General features: G+C 57.1%; 1 protein-coding gene across 1 annotated transcript; it reads right to left on the minus strand.

Annotated features, from left to right (window-relative positions):
* Positions 1-1,485: 1,485 nt before the first annotated feature.
* On the minus strand, positions 1,486-20,431 carry MMD2 (monocyte to macrophage differentiation associated 2). Its single transcript, XM_009936498.2, has 7 exons — positions 20,068-20,431; positions 7,521-7,602; positions 6,701-6,861; positions 6,531-6,605; positions 6,125-6,226; positions 5,160-5,229; positions 1,486-4,352 (listed from the first exon to the last, which is right to left on the minus strand). The coding sequence occupies exons 1-7, from the start codon at positions 20,112-20,114 to the stop codon at positions 4,149-4,151; spliced, it is 741 nt and encodes a 246-aa protein (XP_009934800.2). The 5' UTR covers positions 20,115-20,431; the 3' UTR covers positions 1,486-4,148.
* Between the last annotated feature and the right edge of the window lie 3,227 nt (positions 20,432-23,658).

Genomic DNA, 23,658 nt, shown 5'->3' on the forward strand with positions numbered 1-23,658 from the left:
TTGGTTAAAGGCGCGTTTCTCCATCAAGAAAGATGAGGAGCTGCTGGAGAGGGTCCAGTGGAGGGCTACGAGGATGATGAGGGGACTGGAGCATCTCTCCTACGAGGAGAGGCTGAGGGAGCTGGGCTGGTTTAGCCTGGAGAAGACAAGGCTGAGAGGGGAACTTAGAAATGCAAATATCTGCAGGGTGGGTGTCAGAGGGATGGGGCCAGACTCTTTCCAGTGGTGCCCAGCGACAAGACAAGGGGCAACGGGCACAAACTGAAGCACAGGAAGTTCCAGCTGAACACGAGGAAGAACTTCTTCCCTCTGAGGGTGACGGAGCCCTGGCCCAGGCTGCCCAGGGAGGTTGTGGAGTCTCCTTCTCTGGAGATATTCAAACCCTGCCTGGACGCGGTCCTGTGCAGCCTGCTCTGAGTGACCCTGCTTGGGCAGGGGGTTGGACTAGGTGACCCACAGAGGTCCCTTCCAACCCCTGCCATGCTGGGATCCTGTGGTTACACTTCTGGTGGGAAGGTGGGTTTGCCACCCAGACACCCTCTGGGAACAACAGCATGAAAGCAAAGCAAAGCCAGGAGGCCTCCCAGTCCAGCCTGATTGCCAGCAGCGAAGAAATTATGGGCGAGGTGGAAGCTGTGGGTCAGGTTTTGGGGTGAGTTCAGCTGCCCCTGATAGCAGGGAACCCTCCCCGGCTCTTGGGAAAGCTGCTGAGCTTCACAGCCCGTGGGGGATCCATCCCTGCTATGACTGCAATGGAGAGGTGCGAGCAAGTGGGTGTGCAGAGCCCGGGTCAGGCAGCACCAGCCAGCAGGGTCCCTAGATGGGCAAATTCTCCTTCTCCAAGTGGAGCCAGTGCCCAGGGGAGAGGCGGGTGGGAGCCAGTGGGTGATGGTGGGTTTCCCCTCTGGGGTCTGCAGTGAGCAGCGCTTACTCTCTGCCTGATCTGCCACAGGTTTTCCTCCTCCCTGGACCTGGCACCCTTCCTCCCTGGACCTGGCACCCTTCCTGCCCTGCAGCGGTCGTCCCTGGGGGCTCCACACATCAACCGCAGACTCACCCACCGCAGGAGGGAAAACGATGGGGCCAGAGCAGGAGGGCTTCACGCTGAAACCACTCCGGTGAGATGCCAGCTTCAGCCCGCGCTGCCGAGCATAGGGCCGCCGTCAGCAAACTCTCCACCTTATTTTTTTATTTCCAGGAAACTCTGCAGCTTGGAACTCAACCCATCCCCGACCTCCTGAATTTCCCCGTGTGGCTGGTGCGAAGGGCGAAGCGGCGCTGGATCCCCCGGGAAGCTGAGCCAGCGGGTGGCAATGCCATCCATGCACCGAGGTGAGCCAGTGCTCAGCGCTTCGTCGCCGTGAGCGGGGCCCCGCTGCAGCTGGTTGAGTGGCTCTCGGTGCCGTGTGGCGTAAGTTGGGCAGAAAATCAGTTTATTTGCAGATGCTGCAGGGAAACTCATTTTAAGCAGGCAATAGCGAGGTATCTTGAGTTTTTATTTCAATCCTACTCCACAGGAAACAATATTTGCTAGCGTTATCTTCCTTACATTTGTTTTCAGTTTGACCCAATACTGTGTTAAATATAAAATACTGACTGAACAAGAATGGACAGTGAAAAACAGGAGATGCTAAAAAGATCCCTCAAACCCTCCTCCGCAGATATCCTGAATGTTATGAGTCATTTAAAATTAGTAGAAAATAGGAGGACAATCCAAAAACCTGCTCTGTGTCCCCAACCCTGCTTTGCAAGGGAAGGATGGGGGGGACTTCCCAATCACAGAGAAGCCCACTGGGCCAATCTGGCTCAAGGCCGGGTGGCAATGTCCCCAGTAGAGCCCATTCCTGCCCAGGCATCCTTCGTGCCCTGGGTTTTCAGCAGCAGGCTGAGACAAAGTGGCCTCGGAAAGGTCCTTCTGGCACCTCCCTGTGCCTCGGGAGCCCCCGGGACGGATTTAGGGCTGAAAGCACCCGATGGCAAAACGGCTTCTGAGATAAATCCCATGGGACAAAGCCCGCGGGCAAAACACGCTGGTGGTCCCTAGGCACCCTCAGCCCCTGCCAGGGGATGTTTGCGCTGGGACCGCTGCGTGCATGGTGTGTCCCCAGGGTGGTTCTTCTGTGGGATTTAGTGATGGAGGGGGAGGAGACCCGGGCACTCTGAGCCACAGTTGTCACCGTGCCCCACAGTGGCTCTGGGAATCTGGTCCCCCGGACTCGGTAAAAATTTTAGCACGTGTTTGTCAAGCACTGGTCATCCTCCAAGTGCTTCATGGGGTCCTCACATGAGCCCTGTGAGGTAGGTCAGCATCTTCACCCCCATTTTACAGATGGGGAAACTGAGGCACAGAGAAGGGTAATGACTTGCCAGACAAAAAATGACAGTTCCTGCTCTGGGACCGCATATCCCGCTATTCCACCCGCAGACATGTTCCACCAGCTGCTGGTTATTCACAGCTTGTCCTTCTCCACCCCTCCATCTGTGGTAGGTGACGGAGCAAGGGCTGCGTCCCACAGGCCTGGGAGAGGCAGCAGCAGAGACCGGGCTCACGTCGGGTCGTTCAACCCCTGTCCCGAAGACCACCCGTCACTCCAAGAGGTGTCTCAGCCCAAAGGCTGCTTTGGGGTGCCTCCAGCAGAGACCCCCCAGCAGCCCCATGCCAAGCTGGGGTGCCAAGCACAGCACCCAGGGCTCCTTATAGGAACCTTCTGCCTACAGAGGTAAAAACCCACCAGGTCTGGTTTTTTGCTGACCTGGTGACCACGGCCACCACCTCAGGAGGGGACGAGTATCTGGACGCTTCTCTTTGGTAATTTGCTGCAAAATGACCCGGTCCCAGGGTGCCGCAGGCTGGGGGGGACCCTAAGCTCTGCGGGAGGTGGGGCAGAGCCGGGAGCTCTCGGAGAAACCAGAGAAGCGGGACGGTGGCCATAAATCTCCTTCACTTGCCACGTTGCGCCGAGACCGCTGCAGCTGCGATTAATCAAGAGGCCAAAGAGAGATGATGGGAAATCGATGCCTTCGGGGGCTCCCGGGGAAGGTGCGGGCAGGGCTGAGGACAGCGCTGCTCTGCCCGCCGGCTGCCGGCACAGCCCCCGGCACGCACCAGAGCCCGGCACGCACCAGAGCTTCCCGGCTCCAGCAGCTCTGCTGACATGTTTGGACAGTGGGAGCGGGTGTGGTTTTCCCATTCCAGCAGCATCGGGACTGATCCTGATGGCTGGGAGAGCACTGCGTAGCCATGGTTAGGGGTCTGAAATCCAAGTGTCACCAGGACCTCCCCATCACAGCTCACCTCTGAGCATCACACGGTTGCGTCCCTTCCCTGTGGCGTTCCCAGGAATGTCAGAAATCCTCCCAAAAGTGGATTTAAATCTGATGCTGAGCAAACGGCTCATCATCAAAATGGGAGCGGGGAAGGCAGGCAGCCCCGTGATCCCAATCCAAGGAGGTTTGTTTCCCTCCCTCGAGGAGAAAGAACAGTCCCCTGATGCGGGTGGGCTGACCCCAGCCAGGCGGATGCCAGGAGCCGGATCCCCCTGTGCTCCCCGCCAGGCGAAGGCACGCGTGCGGCAGAGCCGGGGAGCGGGGCCGTGCTTCGGGGCTACCGGCGGCTCCGGGGTCAGAGAGGAAAACAAAGCACCCCAGGGAGAAAATGTCCATGACGGCTCCGAGGGCCCATCTGGGGGGATGTACTGAGTTGTGCACTTAATACTGGCTTAGAGAAAGGGTCTTCCAGACTCCGGGGACCCCTGGAAGAGATTCAAGTTTCAATCCCATGTAAGGCTTTGTTGACTCTGGACCTTCCCGTCAAGAACTTGGGAGGGGGCGGTTAATGCCGACAGGACTTAGGGCCGTTTAGGAGCCAAGCACGGGTGGTGCGGGGCTGCTGAGGTGTCCTCGTTCCCCCACAGCCCACCAGTTACCAAACCTTTGCCTAAAAAAAACCCAAACAGTTCCCGAGGTTAAAAAAGAAAAATCTGTTTAAAATCAGCCTCCAGGCTCTCCTGTCCCCGCAGGAAGGGTGCCGGCGGCTGCTGCCCACGGGGTCAGTGGGTGGTTTGGGGCCAGCCCACGGTGCCGGCTGCCTCCCCGCTCCCCTCCATGCCCCCATGTGCCGGTTGGCGCAAACGATGTCCTCAAGGCATCTACCGGGATGTTTTCACCTCCAGCGTGCCGGGCCGGTAGAGGTACCTCCAAATGGCATAGTAATGGATGCCAGCTCCGATGGCCACGAAGAGGTGCCAGATGGCATGGGCGAAGGGGATGCGGCCATCGCTTTTGAAGAAGACCATGCCCAGGCAGTAGAAGAGTCCACCGGCCACCAGCTCCGGGAGGCCGTCCCTGTTGGGCTGGGAGCAAGCAGGGAGGCAGGGCTCAGTGATGGCCATGGCGTGCCTGTCCGTTCCCCACCACTCCATCAAGACCAGAAGCGTGGCCCCAGCTGCAGGGTGCAGGCAGGACCCTCGCTCCGCCTGCTGCTACACCCTCCCCTCCAGCAAGGCAGTGGGAACCCAGCAACCTGGCTTTGCTGGGAGGATTTCAACGCAACGGCGCCTGAGCAGCAGGAGATGCACGTGGTATCTGCTGGGAACCCAAATAATTTGCAAAACCGAGCTGGGCCACGTCATAAAGGCTGAGGGAGCTGGGCTTGTTTAGCCTGGAGAAGAGAAGGCTGGGAGGGGACCTTAGAAATGCTTCTAAATATCTGAAGGGTGGGGGTCAGGAGGACGGGGCCAGACTCTTTCCAGTGGTGCCCAGCAACAGGACAAGGGGCAACGGGCACAAACTGAAGCAGAGGAAGTTCCAGCTGAACATGAGGAAGAACTTCTTCCCTCTGAGGGTGATGGAGAGGGCTGCCTGGTGGCCCAGGCTGCCCAGGGAGGTTGTGGAGTCTCCTTCTCTGGAGATACTCAAGACCCACCTGGATGCGGTCCTGTGCAGCCTGCTCTGTGTGACCCTGCTTGGGCAGGGGGTTGGACTAGGTGACCCACAGAGGTCCCTTCCAACCCCTGACATTCTGTGATTCTGTGATTCTGTATTCAGGGATGGCTTTATCCATCACACAGCCTGGACCATGCCAACCCACCAGAGATGATCCAACCCCACTGGAATTTGTCCCTTGTGCTGAGCCCACATGCTTTCCGGCAGTGGCTTACCATGGAGATAATCACCAAGGCAGGGAAGAAGCCCATGATAACATAGCACACCAGCTCCACCAGTTTGTACCTGCGATGGACAGAGAAGCTGCTTGAAGGCAGGTGCGGAGGAGTTCTATACTTGCAATGTCCACTGCTGTGCTGCAGGAAAAGGGGTGGCAGTGCCACCACGGCAGGTCCCACGTCCTCACGCGTGAGCCACATCACCGCGACGGGGGTGGCACCCTGCTCCGGGGGTGATGGACCCCCACCCTTGCTTGGGAGCCGCCAGCCCAGGGCCAGGCGCCTGGGGCTTCGGGGAGCCATTGGGGACCTTTCGCTTTCTATTTGGTGCCACCACGTGGAAGAAGCAACTCATGGCACCACGTCCCTGCTCCCGTGTCCCTGCTCCCACGTCCCTGCCACCAAAGCAGGTTGTAGTGAGGCGGGTGGTGGTCTCTTCTCCCAAGTAACAAGTGATAGGATGAGAGGAAATGGCCTCGAGTTGCGTCAGGGGAGATTTAGATTGGATGTTAGGAAAAATACTGAAAGAGTGGTCAGGCATTGGAACAGGCTGCCCAGGGCGGTGGTGGAGTCACCATCCCTGGAGGGGTTCAAAAAACGTGTAGATATTGCACTTCAGGACATGGTTTAGCATGCAGGGTGGTGTTGGGTTGATGGTTGGACTTGATGATCTCCGAGGTCTATTCCAACCTTGATGATTGTATGATTTTATGATTCAAAGCTCCTAAAAACAAGGTGCAGATGGGGAAGGACGCGGTCCAATGAAGCTCTCCACTGCCAGTTGGCCAGGAGGCTGCCCAGGGATCCTGTACCATACCCTGTACCTGTATGTCTGCCTGTCTATCTCCACCCTTCTTGCTCTCCACTGCAGCTTGTCTACCCTTGGGGCATTAAGAGAAGCTGGCAGAGCTGAGCTTGGCTCTGCGATACCCACCAACGTGGGGCCAGGCAAAGGCACTCACCGCTCATGGAAGAAGAAAACATAGATGGTCCCAATAGACGCCATGATCCAGATGATCCAGCGCATGTGGGAGGCCCAGGGACCCAGCTCGCGCAGGTTCAGCCTGCAAGAGCCGGGTCTGCGATGAGGGGGGTCCAGGGCAGCACCCCGGTCTGGGCTGTGGGCAGCGAGGTGCCAGGGAAATGCTGCCCTCACCCCCACGGCTGTCCCACCAAAGGGTCTTCCCAACTCGTAACTTCAACTTAAAGGGGTTGAAATCTAGAGGACAGGAAGGTTTTGTGGAAAGGGGTAGGGTGCAGCCTCGAGCAGAGCCAAGGCCGGAGAGGGAAGCACTATTTGCTGGAGCTGGGCTGATTTTCTCCCTTCTAGTGGGGCCAAGCAATGGCCTCCACCCACCAGCAACTCACCAGGGAGCATACGACGCCGCGATGAAGAAGTAGATCACCATCCTGTCAAACATGTGCAAGCAGTGCTCCACGGACCTGCAGGACGGACAGACAGACAGGTCAGAGCCTGCGGCACGGGGGCCTCCAGACCCTCTTCTCCTTCCTGAGCCTCATGCGATCCGGGCTGGTACCTGAGATGCCTCTTCTTCCAGGAGATGGTGTGGAAGACCGTGGAAACGATGAAGAGGCTGGACAAGCCAAAGCCATAGATCCAGGCTGAGATGGTTTCCCACTGGTCGTCAGAGAGGATGTAGAGGATGGAACTGCCGAGGATGCTGGGCAGGATCCAGAACTGGAAGGGAGAAGCAAACCTGCTGCTGATTCTCTGTGTTTCCACTGAGCAGCTACAACAGTCTCTCCTTTTTCTTTTAGGTGTTTCTCTTGCTTCTGGTCAAAGCTACCCATAAGCAGCAGGCTGGCCACCTGCACCAGCCAGGCAGGGTCTCTCCCCCCATGGTGCAGCTCCAAAACAGCTTCTCCAGATGGAGGTAGGGAGGAGGAGGAAGGCACAAGGTGGATGGCAACCTCTGAGTCATCTCCCAGGGCTCGGAGTGGGAGCTGCCAGCTCCCAAGGGAAACCCTGACGTGGGGAGCACTTGCTCCTGCCACCGCGTAGGCAGCCCCATGGGGTGCCTGTCACTGTTCCTGCTATGAAAAACACTTCATTTTCAGGGAGCTTTGCAAAATACTGCTGTTCCACTAAGCCCACGGCCGGCTTCTCTGGGGTCACAGGGCCATGGTGGGTGACAGCAAGGAGGACGCACACTGGCTTCCCAGGGCAGGAGGGAGAGCATCCCTGCTCTGTGGGAACACCTGGGACACGTCTGCCTCGTCACAGCCCCGAGACCCTCAGGAGCACAGATGCTTTAGGTGTTCCCTGAAGATCCTCAGGGGAACCCTGGAGAGCTGAGCACCGTCCTCGCTCACCCCGAGATGGGGACAGGGACTCACCGCGTGGGTGGCACAGTTCGCCGCGTGCTCGTACTCCGTTGGCTGGTACCTGCAGTTGGACGGGACACGGTGATTCATGAACCTGCAGAAAGAAGGAGGGAAAGAGGCATGCTTAGGGGACAGGATTTGGGAGAATGACTTTCAGATGGGTCTGCACAGGGACACCCACCAGCCCCATAGCCTGGACTCCCCCCCACCCTTAGCTCAGCTCTGCAGAAGTGACCCTGGCACTGGGCACGGCTGATCCATCTGGCTGGCCCCAAATGCCAAGACCCCAGGTCTCACAGCTATGGCTCAGGCTGAAGCATTTCCCAGCACCTGCCATCGCTTGGAGAGCAGAGGGCAGGAGCCAGCTCTGCCTGCTGCTGCGGGCAGGAGAAGGCAGCGGCAGGAAGGATGCAGGCAAAGCTGCTGCGAGGATGGATAAATAAGGTCTGGAGCATCTCCTGACCTGTCCCAGGATGGGGCACAGGTGACAGTCAGTGGTGTGTTCAGCTGCCAGCATCCGTGACACTGGCACCTCTCACCATCTTCATTTCACGGGTGGAAAAACTGAGCCACCGTGTAATGGCACGATCTGGTTACAGCCCATCTGCCCCAGAGCAAATGGACCAGCGCAGCCCCGGCAGCAGAGAAGAGGGGACACGTGGCTGCAGGTCCATGACCCATCTGGCGGTGACACGCTCACGTCACAGCAGTGTGCCCGGCTCCAACGAGGGTATCCCCGTGATGCCTTTGGTTTCTGGGTACCGCCTGCATCTACCTCCTACCCGCGGGGGCTGCGCGTCCCAGCACAGATTGCTGCAGGGGGAAACCCCGCCGCGCTCCCTTGGAAACCTGCATCTTTATTTCTGTTTCTCTCGGTCTGAGGTATCGGCTTGCTCTTGGCGTTCGGAGGAGCGTATCGATTTCCCCTGTCGGATCAACACACAGCGATAGAAAATGGTGTTGGGCTTGGCTAGCCCATTGCTAGGTATGAAATGCTGTATTCAGAGGCAAATTAAACGGGCATCTGTGAGAACAGGTCGGAGCAAAGCGCTGCCTTGCTCAGCATCCTCTTCTGGCAGGGGCTGGCAGCAGAGGCTTAGCAAAAGGGAAGAAGAAACAGGCAAATAGTGATCCTTCCCTGGATGCTCCTGGTAATCGGGGGTTTAAAGACCTTTTCTGCTGCGGCTCAGGTCAGGACAGCCGAGCCGAGCGGCGCCAGCGGGGTGGCCCTGCAGGACCTGGGCTAATTGCTTTGTGACCCCGTTTGCTCCCGGCTCCGGCACCATCTGCAGCGCGTTTCACAGCTGGGCTCTGCCCGGCGAGGGGGCTGGCAGGACCTTGCCGCTGGGCACAGGGTGACCCCTCCGTCCAGGGCACTGGGAAAGGCAGCAGGAGCCCCCTCTCCCCGACCCCGAGCTACCCACACCCGTGCGGACCCCTCTGCCATCTCCTGCCTGCTCAGCCCCACCGCCTGAGCCACTCGCTGCTGTCCATTGAAAGGGAGCCAGAATGGATTAAATAGCTCAAATAACGAGGGTTTGAGTGTAGCCACAGTGGGCCCGGGTGTGCGAGGCGCTCGCCGGCAGGCAGCAGTGACAGCCCATGTGGGGACTGTGTCCCCAGCCCCTGTCCTGCCTGCTGCCGGACCCCAGCACCAAGGGAAGAAGCGTGGTCATCGTCACCAAAGAGAATCTTGAACTAAGAGTGGGAAACAGAGGGGATTAAGCTCCACCACTCTCCAAATCGAGGACCTGTGCTGGGTGAATGAGGGCTTAGCAAGGCTGCCATGGCCAGAGAGCAGCCGGGCATCCCTGGGAACACATTCATACCTGGCGTGCTGTCACCTCCATCCCAGGGGACACCAGGGATGACTCCATCCTGCCACTCCGGCCATGAGGGCTGGCTGGGCTCCCCGCACTGGAGCCATGTCCCCCTGCCAGGAGGACGTTACTGTCCCCAGTGTTGCCAGGAGACTGTCCCCAGCTCCCCTTTGCTTTCTACTTCCCTTTCTTTTCCCTTTTAATAATAAGAAAAAGGGGGGGGGGAAGCCCAGACATCCCGCGTGACGTCGCGGTTGCTGAGGAAACATGTATGAGGCCTTTTCCTTAATTTACTTGTTTTAACAAAGCCCCATGCCGTCTCCCCTCCATTCTGGCAGCTGCTGTTCAGACCAGTAATGGGGAGCAGCAGCAGCGTCGGTTCTCTCAGACCCCCGCCCCAGAGCCACGGGGCACCCAAACCCTTTGGGAAGAGATCCCTGGGGTGCAGGTATCCTCCCTGGCTCTGGATGGTGAGGCCAGGAAAGGCCACCACAGCCGTCCCCAGGGGATGAGGTCAGTGTCTGCATCCCTGCAGCCCAAAGCCGTGCTGGTGCGGCACACTGCAATCACCTGCTTTTCCCAGAGGGAGAGAGAGCCTTGAGAAGGATTTTTTTTTTTGACCCGGGAAGAGATCATTCTCATTTTCCTGTCCCACTTTGTAATAAGCATCCTCCCATGAAGGATGGGAAACAGAGCATCGTGGATGTGGGACCTGGCTGCAAAGTGCTGGGCCAGCCTGGGTACAGCAGGGCCCTCCTGGAGCAGCCAGCATTGCATTTTGGGGCTAATTGGGCATATTTTTGTTGCTTTCTGTGCTCAGGAGCAGAGCTGGGCAAACAAGCACGGGAGCAGCCGATGTTTGCACATCTTCTGGCAGGGCAGGATGAGTGCCCAGCTGCCCAGCAGCACCTTGCTCCCCAGGGATGTGGAGACTGGTTTCCTCGGCTTCTCTTCTCTTCTCTCCTCTCCTGGGACTTTCTCTACCTCCCAGACCACCCTGGGATGCCAAGCATCCATCCAGCTCATGTCATCCCTGTGCATGCTGGCATGGGTGCGGGGCAGGGCGCGGGGAGCCCTGCATCACTCCCAGCCCTGGCTTTGTGTGACTGGGATTGGGAGAAGGGGAATTGCTGGCAGCCAGGCAGAGCTCCGGGGTTTTTCAATGCAGGAAAAGATGGAGAAGAAGGGAAACACCGCCCCAGACTTACACCTGATCCCTGCAGCCAGTCTGCTGCTCGGCTGGCTGAATCCACGACCATCGCCAGCTCCGTGTCATCGCACCCGTACGCTTGGGGACAAGCCGGCAGTGTCCGTGGGGTGGGAGGAGATGACAGCAGCTTGTCCCCAGCAGCCTCCAGCCTACGCTGCCATCCGCCCGGGGACCCAGAAAAGCTGCGGCGATGTGGCTCGCTTGGCACGGCCAGCCCGGGAAGGCACGGGCAGGTGATTCCACACCGGCTGGGTGCTTCAATGCATTTTAGCAGGTGCTTTAGGACTGTGAAGCCCAAGAGACATGGAAAAGTTTAAAACCTCCTGCACGGCAGGAACGCGAGCACGTTCATTTTCAGGGATGGTGCACGGGAAGCAGAGACCCGAGTGGCTCACAGGCACCTTGTTCTCCCGGTACCATTTCTGGCAGATGCTATATGGACCAGCTATATGAAGATGGGGGGGCCTGGTGGGGGACCGAGCAGGGGTTATTCACAGCAGCCCCAGGGTTTTTGCCTGCCCTGCACATGCCTGCTTCCCTCTGGCCCCTTTCCCAGGGAGGGAGACTGAAAAGGGCCAGGGCAGCAGGCTCCAGCCGGGGAAACAAAGAGCCCCTTGTCCCAGGCAGCCGGGGCAAAGTGCAGAGCCAGCTTCCCAGGCTTATTCCTTTCTCCTTCTCTTTCTCCCACTCTGTTTTTTTTTTTTAGCTTTAGGGGAGGGTTTGGGGGGGGGGGGGCAGGTTGAGATTTTTAAAGACTTTTACCAAAGAGCAAAGTTCTGACCTCAAAATTCATGAAGATCTGTCTGGCTCTTGCTTTGCCAGAGTGGGGGAGAAGAAGGTAAAAAGAGGATTAAATTAAATTATTCCTCAGGGTGGGTCATGTGTGAGCATTTGAGCATCTGAGCTCTTCTGCGGGCTCCAAGACAACCTCAGCCAGCCACTGCATGGGCACCACACACTCACATGAGCAGAGCTGGGGGACACTTTGCAGGAAAGCTGTCCCCTACTCACCGGGGGGGTGGGGGGGGGACACACGGACACACACACACGACACAACAGCCCTAACGGAGACCCAGGCCAGGCTGCGAGTTGGGAGAGATGGCGTTTAGTCCTGCCTTCGACACTGACTCTCTGGCCAGCCTCTGTCACATCACTTCATCTCCCTCTCACCCCCCTTTCCCGCTCTCCAAGTGAGGATAATAATTTTGACATCCTTTAGGCGAGCTGGTGGAAGGACAATGTGAGGAGGGTGTAAAATCACCACTAAGATACGGACGGGGAGGTGTGAGCTGGGGATTGCCTCTACTCCCAACGAGCAGCTCATCCCCGCTCTTGCAAGGAACGGGTCCAACACCTGACACCCTCAACCCTGCCATAAATCAGCCTATATATGTGACACATGGCTGTGTGTCTATGCATTGAGGAGCTGGGCTCCCCACGCACATTGCTGGGGCCGTGGCCATGGCCGTGACACTTGAAGAGCCACCACATCCTCTTCTCAACCCTAAATGCCTGAGCCATGGGGACGAAGAAGCAGCCAGCATGTCCAAGGTTGATCCCAGGTGACGTGAATCTCCCCAGGCCAGCTAATCTCTCCAGGTTTCACCTGTGAACAGCTTATAAAAGAGCTGGGCTTGCTCAGGATCAGGTCTGGTGTTGTTGGAGGTGAGATGCTGCTTTGCTGGGTGTTCACCCTCCTGCCCAGGGAGCTGGAGCTTTTCCAGGCTGTGTTTCCTGCTGGGCAGCTCCTGGAGATCTGACTGCGAATTGAGGGGATTTCTCCTTCTCCCTGTGACTGGGTGTCACAACTGGTTTTTAAGTAACAGAAGAGCTGTTGAGGAATTGGATCCTGGTGGTGGCATCTTGTCAGAGAGGAAGGATGGAGAAAGCCTTTCCTGGATGCTGAACAGCAGTGGTGTGAGTCCTGCTGCAGTCCTTTGGGTTGTCCCTTCGTAGAGCAAGTGCTGCGATGCCTGAAGTGACAGTGATGGAGCAGATGTGTCCCTGCAGGGCAGGCTGGCCCTAGACCCCTCTTCAGTGCACGGTCTGGATTTACCCTAATGAGCCCAGAGGCTGCATGCCCACTGCAGATGCCAGGGCTTGGTCCTCAGGCTTGTGCTCACGTGTGAGCTGCCGCAGCGGCATCCCTGTGAGCTGGGGCTTGGTGTGTGCTCTGCTTTCTGACCCGTAATCTGATAACACTCCAGCTGCAGTCCCTGGTAAGAAGCTTCATCCCCCTGAGCTCCTCTGCGGTTCATAAATTAGCTCGGTCCTGGGGAGCTGCGGGTAGTGGTGCGGCATGGGGCCTTGAGCACTACTTACATATGGGACACAATCACAGGATGCAGGAGACAGAATAGGACCACAGGGATATGCTCAGGGCCCCCATTGAGCCCAGGCCATCATTTCTGCAACTTGGTAACATGGGAAAGGCTCAAGAGCCCTTCCCTCTCCCTCCACAGCTGCAGCTCCCAATGCAGAGCCCCCAGACTCTGCAGTACCACACAGCTGCTTTATCCAGCCCAGGAATAATGAAAAAATCCTGCTTTTCCTTCCTACCCATTGGCATGGGAGCGCTTTCCACTGGGAAGCAGAAATGCAAAAGCTCAGGCTGATGCTGCCCAGCATTGCCATCTGCAGAGCCACCCACGCGGGCGTGTGCACGGCTGCGTGGCACCCTGGTAAGAGCCGAAACCTCTATTTCCACTCCTGCTCCTCGGTGCTTGCGTGCTCCTACGCGAACATATGGCACTCCTGGTTTGGAAAGCTGAGCTGTGCCTGCTGGAAGCTTGCGGGTCAGCTCCCTGGGCTGGGGGAGAAGCTGGCGGAGCAAGACAGAGCAGTGTTTTCTTTTGTATTGCTTCCTGGCTTCGTGCAAAGAGCTGGCAGCTTGGGTAGGGAGCAGAAAATCAAAGACTTTTCAACTAAACCAGTATTTTTCAACCTTTCTTCTGGGTAAATTAGCAGATCACCAGATTTCTGGAGTAATCTGCCCAGATGCCCCTGATGCAAGCCTTGCTTCCACAAAGCAAGTCAAAGTGGGCTGCAGATTGGATCCTCATTCATCACCTCTGATTACCCACATCTCAGTTTTGCTTGTTCCCAGTGCTCTGCCATGTGGTAACACCCCGGGCTGGCTGTAGACCATCCCCTGGCACTAGATAGCCTGCCTGCCATGAGCAGTGCTGAACAAATCTGCTTGCCAGCTTAGAGATGCTCCAAGACAGGGACCGTGTGCTCAGCCATGTCTGTGCCGTACCTGGCTCTGAACCACAGGCACAGATGTCCCCTGTGAAAGGACAGGGAAGACACACACACCCTGGCACATCCTGCTGCCACAGCAGTGGGTACGCAAGGGGCTGGGGCTGGAAGGAGGGAACATGTGGCTGTCATTTCCCCGAACACACCAGGGACCGCACCAAGGGTATACACGATTCCTGTTCTTTGCTCCTCACTGTAGGAGAGACAAGCACAGGAGGTTCCAAGCCAGGCTGGATGCAGGCATCGACCATTTCTGCACCTCTGAGAGCCCGTTTATATCTAGCAGGGCTTGCCTGGTGGGTGGAAACTCAGCAGGTAATTCACAACAGGGTCATAGCTGTCCCTATTCCCATCCTCTGTGCAGGGATATTTATTTTTCTCTCCAGCAGGCTTTCTGCTCTTTATGTAGATGGTATCTCAAATTCTTCCGAGGTAATTCATGACCCTGCAACTACAGCAGAGCCGTTTGTTTATTCACAACAGATGGGATTGGTGAGTGTTTCCCAAATTACTTTCTGAGCTGGGACTTCTTGTTTCATTTGGTACTCTTGAGACCTCCAACAGCAGCTGATTAGTCACAAAAATGACTCTGGTGTCCCAGGTGTTTTGCAAATGTTAGGAGGACTGTTTCCAGAACTGAAAATTCTCTATTATTTGCTCTTTGCTTGTTTGGAAAGTCATTGTGCGTGTTCCTCGCTGCCTTGCCTGCATTGCTCTGAGCACAGAAGTTAGCAGGGTAAGTCCTGAGCTGGCTCTGCCGGGTTAAACTCTGCAACAGCCCAAGGTGGGCATGAGTGAGCGTGACCACCGGCCCCTCTGCTTGCTGGCAGAGGATTTGGGCAGTCTGGGGGCTGGAGCCTTCCCAGCCTCTAACCCCAGCTCCCATCAGCTCTTTGGAGATTCAGCTTCTGCTGTGATGTTATGTGAGCGGGTCATGGTTCCTCAGGTCCGTAAGGTCTCCCTGTAGCATCCCCCTGAGAGTCAGAGCCTGGCTCTCATTGGGGATTGCTGGATGCTACTGGAGTACAAGTGATATCTGTAAATTCAGCAAATGCCTCTGGACAATGAATGCACAGAAGGAGAATCATGCATTTCACCAGCCAGGCAAGCAGATACCAGGATTTCCATTAGTAGTATTTGCAACAGAGCAGGGCTGTGTCTAATGCTGGGCACCTGTCAGTGCTGCTGAGCACAGCAGAGGAGGTAACTCCTTGCCCCTGACCTGCTGATCTCTCTCTGCGTAAAACCCTTTCCTCAGCAGCAGCAAGCCTGGACTATAAACTTGAAAGGGAACACAGACTTGAATCCAAACTCTCCTGAAGGTCAGCACTGCTCAGCTAATTCACATCCAAAGTAGATATCAGGAATATGATGCTCGTGGTATGGTGTTATCATGAGAAATTGCAGTGTATCGCATCGAGCCCATTGGACTCTGAATTTTCACTGCATGAAAATTCATGGTTCAATTAGACCTGGAGAATCCCCAAGAGAGACCTGAGCTCTGTGTGTTTGGTTGTGTCCCCTCTGCATTACTGAGCCTCTTCTCTGGGCATCTGTCCCCTTGCAGCATCTCTCTGGGTACTCCGAAATCTCTGTTTGCAGCTGCAGCCAAGCACCCCCCAAGAGCAAGGAACTCAAATAAGAGTTCTGCCCTTTTCCCTTCCTTTCTGTAGGAGTTGTAGCTGGTTTGCATTGCTTTGTCTCGCTGTGGAGCTGGGGGTGTGGGAAGGGAGGAGGAGGGGAAGGCGAGCCTGGGAGCAGTCCTGGCAGAGCCCTGTTTCTCGCATTCACTGACCTCCCGTGCTGGGCAGTGGCTTGAATTTCCCATGCATCGTGTTGGCTGCTACCTCGTGAAGCTGGCCATAGTGAGCCGTGCCAAAGAATCACATCAGGCTGATATCCAACACCAGCTGAAGGCAGGAAAAGACCATTGTGCATCCATTTCCCAGGCAGCCAAGAGACCATTGTTCCCCCAAAAGCACAAGGGACGGGGCTTGGCTTGCCCACTGCTGCCTGTCCCCAGTGTGGTGATCCCCACCTGGGCCTGTCCTGCTGGGTCCCCTGACTCTCCCAAAGGAGGGAAAGGGACAGTCTGAGGGAATACCCCATCACCAGTGATGCTCTGAGTACTAGTTGCCTTCCAAATACCTGGCTCCAATGATAACTGCACCCTGGGCACCTAAACCTCCACAAGATGAGTCCTACCAGTGCTATCTTAGAGTATCTGAGTCAACCTGGCTCCACAGGGCAACCAATATAGAACTGTTCAGTGATGTCAGGTGATCCTGGTGTTCCCTAGGTATTTTGGGGGGGTCTCCCCATCTCTTGGAGCAGTGCCCTTTTGCAGCAAGGGGACCTGCTCAGCTGGGGGCAGCCTGGCAGGTCTTGCTGGGGATGGTGGGATGGCGCTTGCATGGTGAGGAGCCTGCCTCTTGAGAAGCTCCAAGCTGTGATATCAATGCTGAAAGCACTTCCCTTTTCACTGCTTCATCCCACATGGACTGTGGGGGAAGCAGAGTCCTTGGAAAGCATCTCAGCATGTGTGGGAGCAGATGAGGGCTGCTTGCGCATTCATTGCAAAGCAAACAGGGACCAGATCTTCCCAATGTGGTAGCTCTGCTCAGGCTGTCAGACCGGCATTGCTTTTCTTGTGTTTGTGGTCTGACCACCCCAATGTTTTCTCTCACTCCTATTCCTGCTGGTTCTCCTCTCCCTCTCTTGCCTGGTGATGCTGGAGGAGGGCTTGGTGAATGTCTCCTCGCTCAGTAATTTCAGGTGCAGGGAGCAACACAGAAGGTCTTTCCAGTTGTCTTTCCCCAAACTTGGAGCATTTGCTTTTGAGCAAGTGTAGAGTTCAGATCTCCATCTCCTCGTGTCAGTGAGGAGGTGGTGGAGTCTACATTGTGGACACCAGGCAGGCGAGGACAAGCCTGGACCATGCACCTACAGATGCCCCTGCTCTCCATAACCTCCTGCTGCTTCCGGGCTGAGAAATGAATGTGGATTTTCCTGGCTGCTTCTCCCTGTGTCACTCTGCGCAGAGCAAGACAAGCAAATGCAATAAGATTTAGAGCTTTTTACATGAACAAATCAAATTGTGAACTGCTCTCAGTTAATTAGGATGATTCAGTGCCCTGCACAGCCTGCAGCTCCCAGCAAACCCCTCTCTACCGGCTGCTCCGGAGCTGCTGAAGCTGGCCAGATACAGCAGTTCCCTGCTTAATTGTGTTTCCTTTCACTTATGGCTCTGGATGGCCAAAGTCTGGGAAGCATTTTGTGTCCATGCAGGGAGACTGGGGCTCAGCCACAGCCCCACAGCAGCTATGTCGGTGGGAGGCACTGGACCATGTCTGAGTCCAAAGTGGGCCAACGTGGGGTCAAAGCCACTGGTGAGGTGGAGGGAAGGGATCAGTTACCAGCTCAGTGTCACCTGGCTGATGGGTTTAAGTGATGAAGATCCAACTTACACCGATCTGTTGCTCTGGGGGAAAACCAGCACCATGTGAGCTGGGAGGAAGGGAGGAGGAGAGGAAAGGGTGGACGGAGGGTAGGGGAATAATTGTCTGGTGGTTGGATAAAGCAGGAGGAATCGCATCTGCTTGCACCCCATAACTGCACGCTGCTCCTGGCTTTGTGGCTGAATTTGGCCTGGCAGGCAGGAGATGGCTATCACTTGCCACGGTGTAGGCTGTGAGCAACAGGAAAGCCTTGCAGCAACAGGGCTGTTTAACTCCCTTTCCCCATGGTGGCAGAGCCTCCTGGACCCCGCAGCAGAGCAGAAACCACCGAGAGCCCCACTTCTAACCACAACCTGCATCCCCATCACCACCACAGCGACAGCCCCCTCTGCTTGCTTTCTTCCCCTCCACCCCAGCCATGATGCTCCATCTCCAAAGCCCAGTCAGGAGGGATTTGGGGACACCCTGGTGTCCCTCCAGCCCCAAGTTTTCTCTTGACAGTTCATGAAATGCTCCCGCATTGATTGCTGCCTTTCAACTCTTTGTTCAAAGCCCGGTGCCTTCGCTGCAGCTTTCACACAACAGGTCTTTCATCACCATGCTGTTTTTTATTTATTCCTTTTGGCGGGTGTATCGATGGCCAGGTTTCCTCCTTTCTTGGTCCTCACTCAAAATTAGATAAAATGGCATTTCAAAGGAAGCTGTTCCAGGCTTATCCACCACAAGGAAAACTTTCTGATTTTTTTTTTTTCCCAAGGAAGGCCACAAGCAAGAGTTTCTCATCCTCTGAAAAAATGTCACAAGATGCTTCTGATGCCTTGGAGGGCATCTGCCACTGAGCCCTGTGGCTCTGGCTCACACCAGTCCCCGTTGCAGAGCCTGGTCCTGGTTACTCGCAGCCTAGGGAAGCCAGCAGAGCATCCCCGGTGCAGAAGAAGGAGCAGCTTTTAGGGTCTCTTTTGGGATATGTCATGGCAGAATATATCTGCAGAGAGCAGAGCTGGTGTGTGTGGAATGGGGGGGGGGGTTGGGGATTAGCCAACTGTTATTTTAAGCACTAGGCTAAGAGGATCTCTGCGGGGATGTAGGAAGCTCTGGGTTAGCATCTTATGCTGGGGATCAGCTTGGCGTGTCTTGCAGGGAAAGCCAAGGGAGCACCCATCTCCTCCTGCTCCCCGTTCAGTCCTGGCACCCAGCAAGAGGTGGAGGATGCCCCGCGGACCAGACCCTTCCGGTGCCCTGCAGCCCCTGCCCCACACATGGGCTCTGTCCCTGCAAGCCACTCTGTAACACCTCATCACCATTTAACAAGTGGTCTCCAGAAAGGACCGTGACAAGGTTTGAGCACAATGATTTTGGATAAATCAAGCAACAGGTTGGCAGATGGGTTCTGCTGGGGGGGACTGAGGTGTGGGGGCAGGCCCTGCTCTGCTGCCCGGCTCCAAAGAGACTCTGCACCGCTGCCATGGGGCAAAGGTACAGTTTTCCTCCTGCTCTGGGGTACAGAGCTTTGTTTGGCTCCATCTCCCCTGGCCCTGTCCTCTGCATGCTGCCTGGGAAAAATGGTTTTGAACTCTGCTTTCACAAGGAGTTTTGGACCAGATGCATCGTGCAGAGCTGCTGGGTACCTCCTGCATCTCCCCCAGGCAAAGGTTATTAGGAAGCAGCTACAGCATCAAAAAGGTCTTTGAGCAGGTGTCCACATGATTCAGGCAGCTTTTGGAGGTGCAAGCACGGATTTTCACCATGGGACACCTGGAAGGAGAGGAGCTGGTGGCTTGGGGGGTGGGAGGGAGGTCTCCTGCCTTTACCCTGTCCAGGCAAACATCCCTCATGGATGCTCCTGCCTGGAGCAAGCAAGAAATACCATCACTGCTTCTTTCCAGATGAGTTTTTCTCTGGTATCTGCCTTTAACAGGACCACCAGGTGTCTGGCAGAGGCAGCAGCAGAGCCGAGTGCCCTGTGGAGCTGTGCCAGCCTGTGGGGCCCTCTGCAGCCCTGAAAACATCCCCCACCCCAGTCACAGGGAGCTGGGAGCACAGCCCGTCCTCGGTGCAAACTCAGCACCCCCCAAACCCCATCTGGCCATGCATCACCCAGCGCCGTGCAATCTGGCTCATCCTCGGCCAGCCAGCGTGCCGGAGGGCTGCGGGCAGCCACTGTCCCCGCGTCACCCACCAGCTCCCCGCTAAAGGCCACATCGGATCCCGCTGCAGCGCGTGTGGCCAGGTGCCCCCTGACCCATGCCCAGTGATCCTCAGGTTTCCACCTACGCAGGTAACGCCGTGAGGTCTCCTAACGCACCTGAGCTGCTAAAACAAGTTCCTGCTGCTGCCAGAAAACCTCCGTGGGCATTTCACGGAGAAGAAAAAGCATCCACTGCTGGTGCGTCCCACAGGAGCCCCGCAGACCCCCCAGGTCCAGCCTGAGAGAGCCACCCCGAGGGGGCTTCGGTCCCCTGGGCAACATGGGTCCCTCTGCAGAGGGCTGGTGGTGGGGTCTGTTCCTGGTCCCCCAGCAGCAGGAGGAAGACAACGGTGAAGTCAGAGCCAGCGAAAGGCAGCGAGGTGTCCCAGGGATGCTCGAAATCCCTTGGGGATGCTCGGAATCCCTTAGGGATGCAGAAAAGCAGGTAGCCTTCTCCCAAAAGCCCAGCCCACCCCTGCCCTGGGGCTTTGGGGCACTGGGCAGCTTTGGGAGGTCCCTTGGGGCTCCATCCCCGGCTGAGCCGAGCCCGGGCAGGGGCTGGGGCTGTCCTGGGGCCCCGCAAGCACCCGGGGGTCGGGGACCGCCGCACCGACGGCTTTACCTGGCGTAACGCGTCTTCTGGAAATCCAGGACCCGGGACACGAACATCGCGGCGGTGCCATGGGGGGGGGCGGCGGCTGCTCAGCCCCGGGGCCGGGGTGATGGGACAGGGGGGAACCGCAGCAACTCCGCGGGCTCCGGCGGGGCGGCGAGGGGAAGGGGCGGGGGGGGGCCGGTCCAGCCCAGCCCGGTCCCCTCCGCCCCCCCCCCGGCTGCTCGGGAGAGCGACGCGGGGAAAACAAAGGCGACCTCAGGGGGGGGGGGGGGGGGAGCCAGCCCCGCTGCAGCCCTCAGATGTGCAGAGACGAGGAGGAGGAGGAGGAGGAGGAAGAAAAAAGGCGGGGGAGGGGGGGACACCCCGTCCAACTCCGCCCGGCCACAGCAACCTGCACGATCTCAGCCGCCCCGGCAGCTTTAAGCACAGCTAAAAATATTCCCCCCCCCCTCACCGCCGCCACCCCCGGAGGATCAAATAGCAGCAGATTTGAATTGAAAATGTGATTAAAGCATCGGGAAGGGGAAGGAGCGGCGAAGGCAGGCAGCCTGCCCGCTCCCCCCGGCCACGCTGCCCACGGCCGGGTCCTCCCGGGGGGGCACCGAGATGTCCTGTCCCCGCCCGGGTCCTCTCAGAGGGACACTGAGATGTCCCTGCCTGCTTGCTTCCTGCCCCGGGCCAGGGCCAGCCCTCCCCGATGTCCCCAGGGAGTTGGTTTGTTTGGCTTTACTTTTATTTGTTTGATTTTAATGATTTTAATTTTTCCCCCCGCCCATTATTTTCCAGAGGCCCCATCTGGGGTGGGTGGCTCTGCCCCAGTCTCTTCGCTGTGGGGACACGACCCCTGCCAGCATCCCGCCATCCCTCCCTGCTCCGGAGAAGGAGGATGAAGCCGCACGACAACGGGGCAAGGACTGGAGACCCCCAGGGTCCTCACCCCATCTCCATGCTAAGCCTTCATCCCTCCATCATGCGGGGCTGGATGGTCCCGCAGGAGCTGAGATCCCAACGTGCATCTGAGGTTGGGCAGCTCAGAGAGGGGCTGTGAAGGGCGATGGGGGCCTGTCTGCAGGCATCATCCCTGCCCACCCTGTGCTAGAAACCGCAGGCACCTTCAGGCCAGCAGCTAAGGGACAAGAAAGGTGGCGTAAGGCCAGCAGCAAGTGGAGAGGAGAGCGCGGGTCTCCCCAGTGCAACCACTCCTTGCTGATGCTGTAGTAACATTGGCGGGAGGAAGGTGGAACAGGCGAGGACATCTCAACACAAAGGGTTATGGTCATGGCCATTTCCATGGGAAATCACACGAACACACAGCTTCCAAAAGCCAAAACGGACAAAAATTAAGGTGGGTCCCCTAATTCAAGGCACAAATTAATCCTGACGCCCTCTGCAATCCCTTCCAAAAGCAGCTCTTCCCCTCAGGGGATGCAAAAATGGTGATGCTCCAGGTGCATCCTGCGTTGTGGAGTGTCCTCCACACACACAAGAAGCACTCTGGGTCCCCGATGCTGGGAGCTGGCAGCGGGGTCAGCCTCCCTTCACATTTCCCATCACGGACGGAAGATGCCGTCGGGGACCAGGCTGATGACGGTGGGATGCAGGAGGTGCAGGGGGAAGAAAATAAGCCCCTTCTTTGGTAGGACCTTCCCAGCGTATCTGGGACAGCCAAGCCCTGCCTGAGAGCGACAGGTCCGGGCTGAGATGCAGAGTGAGATCATCTCCCAAAACCTCTCCCACGCTCTGCCACTTAGCCGGGAAGATTTTTTTCAAGTTTCTTCCCCAGCCTGCTAGATGACGAGGCTTTGGCAAAGGCTGTTTCGTGGTGCCTGTGCCCTGCTTTACCTTTCTCTGGGCCCAAACAGCGGAGGGAGAGAAAAATGGCGATAAACCGCGTTTAACAAAATGGCCCATGTCCCTGAAGCCCCCTGCCCACAGGCGGGGGTGCTGGCAAGGGACACCTGAAGTGAACCATCAGTCCCGAAATAGATCTGTCTCAGAGGGCAAAAGGCAACTTGAATGAGAAATAAGTTACTATTTTTGAAGCCTGAATCCAGTTGTTATGGCAACCAAAGCCTCGGCGCATGGTGCTGGGGGATGGCTCCAGCCCCGGCGTTGCCTCCAGACCCGGCGGCCGGAGAATCGCAGGCAGCCGGGAGCTGCTCGATGGTGGGATGCGGAGATGTCCACGCTCACACCTCCCGTACCCCGCTGGGACGTGTCCCCTCCCCACGCGGCTTCTCCCCTTGCCTCCTGGCTTTTCTTTCCTCCTCCATCCCTGGTGCTCTTCCCACCTTCTTTCAAAGATCTGAGTGACTGTGATGATATTGAGGAGAGTTTCCTAGATTCAGGGGTACCCTGAACGCAGTGACATTTTTGTAATGTTACCAAAATGAGGGGGGTCTAGCAGAGTTTTTCTTTAGAGAAGGAACGGGTCATGAAGCCCAGGGCTGCTTCCCCCCAAAAACAGGCAAAAGTCCCAAACCCTGCAGGAGCCCCATAGCTGAAGGCACCTCTGTGCCTTGTCCCCCACTGCCGACAATGGGTCCCAGCAGGATCCTGGCTGTGGCCAGTGTGAATACCTGCACCTTTGGGTGCCATGACGGTGGCGTTGGGCTCTCCTGGCACCGCACACTGTAACCACATTTCCCCAAGGAGGGAGATGTTCCTGTGCATCAAGCTGCTGGAGCCAGCAGGTAAGAAAAGAGAAAATTTGAGATTAAAATCAGAAAATCACAGAGTGGTAGGGGTTGGAAGGGACCTCTGTGGGTCACCCAGTCCAACCCCCTGCCGAAGCAGGGTCACCCAGAGCAGGCTGCACAGGACCACGTCCAGGCGGGTCTGGAATATCTCCAGAGAAGGAGACTCCACAGCCTCCTTGGGCAGCCTGGGCCAGGGCTCCGTCACCGTCAGAGGGAAGAAGTTCTTCCTCACGTTCAGCTGGAACTTCCTTTGCTTCAGTTTGTACCCGTTGCCCCTTGTCCTGTCGCTGGGCGCCACTGAAAAAAAAAAATCTGCCATCTCTTAGCAGGCAAAACTTCCCCGTGAGAGAAGAAACTTTGGATGCGTGGAAGGAGTTAGGGGATGCACGGATGGGTCAGCAGCAGCTGTAGCAGCGGCAGAGGCAAGCATGGGGGGCAGGACCAGCTGTGGGGTGGCTATGGGCAGGGGGGACGCAGGGCAGCAGGGTGCCGGGGCAGGGCTGCTTGGGTTTAAGCTGTTTGCAGGAGTCTCCTCGCCAGCAGCTGGAGGGGGGTTAAACGTGGGGGAGCCCAGGGGTCCCTCGTACGTTGGGGGGGCCACCGGGCCGGTGAAGAAGTTTGCTCCATCGCTCCCCATCAGGCACGAACCCTCCCGGATAAGCTGGCCCCAGAGGCACGAACTCCAACACCCCGCGCAGCTCATTTCCCCGAGATTAACTCTTCCCAGGACCAAGCCTTTGTTTTTGATCCCGTTTCCAGACATTCCTAGTTGTTTCCTTTTTTTTTTTGTTTGTTTGTAGTGTATTTTATCCCCCTGGATCCGGCAGCCTGCGACTCCCCTCGGCACTGAATTCGTCTCCTGCCCACTCCCGGCTTGTCCTGCGAGCTGGGGACCCCC

This window comes from Opisthocomus hoazin, chromosome 15 (genome assembly GCF_030867145.1).
Source record: "Opisthocomus hoazin isolate bOpiHoa1 chromosome 15, bOpiHoa1.hap1, whole genome shotgun sequence".
NCBI lineage: Eukaryota > Metazoa > Chordata > Aves > Opisthocomiformes > Opisthocomidae > Opisthocomus > Opisthocomus hoazin.

Coding starts and splice junctions, on each gene's coding strand:
- MMD2 (XM_009936498.2), bottom strand. CDS start 20,114: ATGTTCGTGTCCCGGGTCCTGGATTTCCAGAAGACGCGTTACGCCAG. Junction 6,227..6,530: donor GCGGCGTCGTATGCTCCCTG/GTGAGTTGCTGG, acceptor CGGCTCTTGCAG/GCTGAACCTGCGCGAGCTGG. Junction 5,230..6,124: donor GTTTTCTTCTTCCATGAGCG/GTGAGTGCCTTT, acceptor TGTCCATCGCAG/GTACAAACTGGTGGAGCTGG.